This window comes from Aplysia californica, unplaced genomic scaffold (genome assembly GCF_000002075.1).
Source record: "Aplysia californica isolate F4 #8 unplaced genomic scaffold, AplCal3.0 scaffold00596, whole genome shotgun sequence".
In the NCBI taxonomy this organism is placed as follows: domain Eukaryota; kingdom Metazoa; phylum Mollusca; class Gastropoda; order Aplysiida; family Aplysiidae; genus Aplysia; species Aplysia californica.
Window position 1 is genome coordinate 14,716 of NW_004797866.1, and position 1,677 is coordinate 16,392.

General features: G+C 47.9%; 1 protein-coding gene across 2 annotated transcripts in view; it reads left to right on the forward strand.

Annotated features, from left to right (window-relative positions):
• Positions 1-735: 735 nt before the first annotated feature.
• Positions 736-1,677, forward strand: part of LOC101861071 — a gene marked incomplete at its 5' end in the record, with an annotated part of 10,773 nt that continues 9,831 nt past the window's right edge. For both annotated transcript variants that reach the window (XM_005107353.3, XM_013087507.2), the window contains 1 exon segment: positions 736-1,038. In XM_005107353.3, the coding sequence (XP_005107410.2) occupies positions 736-1,038 (303 nt within the window).

The following is a 1,677-nucleotide window of genomic DNA, read 5'->3' on the forward strand; positions in this document are numbered from 1 at the left end:
GAAGAAGAAGAAGAAGAAGAAGAAGAAGAAGAAGAAGAAGAAGAAGAAGAAGAAGAAGAAGAAGAAAAAGAAGAAGAAGAAGAAGAAGAAGAAGAAGAAAGGAGAGCCACTACTGTCTAAAAAGCCACTGTTTGAAAATAGCGTGCGCATTATCTTAAGTAGGGTGATGGACTTAAACTTAAATAATAATATGTCAAATACATTTTTGTCCTCACAAAAAGTCGGGTGAACCAGCATCTGTGGTGTAGCGGTTAGGTGCTCAGCTATCGCACACAGAAGACCCGGGCTCGATTCCCGAGTGGGGTGGAATTTTCATCGAGTATCTCAGTCTTTTTTTCTTGGACGTTGTGTCCCTCTCAGCCTGGGGTGGCCCTGACAGGCAGGGTCGGAGTCTGCTTCCTTAACCCTACCTGCACGTCGTGTTTAACTATCGTATCCGTACGACGTGGGGTACATTGTACATCCACTTTCCCAAGAGGGAATTTACTCGTTAATTCGATCCGTACGCTTTGAATAGTATTCTCTCAAAATGATTTTTTTGGGAGAAGTACTGAAAGTTTCAAAGAAATCTTCGCTCTAGAAGTATTCTAAAATGTGAAGAATAAAACCCTGGGGGTACAAAATGACCCCAGGGCGTACGGATAAATAGCGCAGAAATTGGCGTAAAAACACCTACATATTACATTGTAATGCATTTAGTCTAGTTTGATTTATGTTTGTTCTGTCTCGAACCAGAATCTGTAGACGTGTCTGCCGCCCCCACCACCACCCCCGCCCCCTCCACCAAAGCTAGAGCTGAGGTAGACCCCACACACAAGCCAGTTGTAGTAGTCTCCAAAAGCCCCCCTCCCCCACCCGGGAAAGAACAGACGGGATCCGAACCGGGGTGGTCCGAGCTCTTGCCCAGTATCCTCAATGTGTCTGACCCAGACTCGGCCTACTACCAGAGCCTTGGTCGCCGGTTGTACCAACTGGTCAGTCGAGGAGGGTCGGGGCTGGGTGGTCAGAAACTCCACGCTCGGACTCTCTCGGACGCAGGTGTGTGTGCTTGCTGGTTGCTGATTGGCTGGCATGTTTGACGTACGGCTTGTGGCATCTTCCGCCCCCACTGAAGGGTCATTGACTGAATTTGTATAGCACAGGTCTATGGCTCACCATTGACTTAATCTTTGGTCAGCTTCCAGCACGGACGTCTGTGCTTGCTGGTTGGCTGGCATGGATGACAACTTGTGGCATCTTCCGCTTCCACTCCCACTGTATGGTCATTTACTAAATTTGTATAGCCCAGGTCTGTGGTTCATCATTAACCTAATACACTAAATCGTGCGGACTCTCTCTGATACAAGTCTGTGCTTGCTGGTTAGTGGTTGGCTGGCAAGAATAACGACTTGTGGCATCTTCCGCTCCCACTCCCAATGCAAGGTCATTGACTAAATCTGTATAGCACAAGTCTATGGCTCACCCTAAAGCCATTGACGTGTAGTAAATATTTGGTCAGCTTCACGGACGGACTCTCTCTGATACAAGTCTGTGCTGTTTGCCGATTGACTGGCATGAATGACGTCTCGTGGCGTCTTCCGCCCCCCACTTTAGGGACATTTACTAAAAAATGTGTATAGCACGGGTCTATGGCTCACCCCCTCTCTCTCTCCCCTTCTCTCTCTCTCTCTCTCTCTC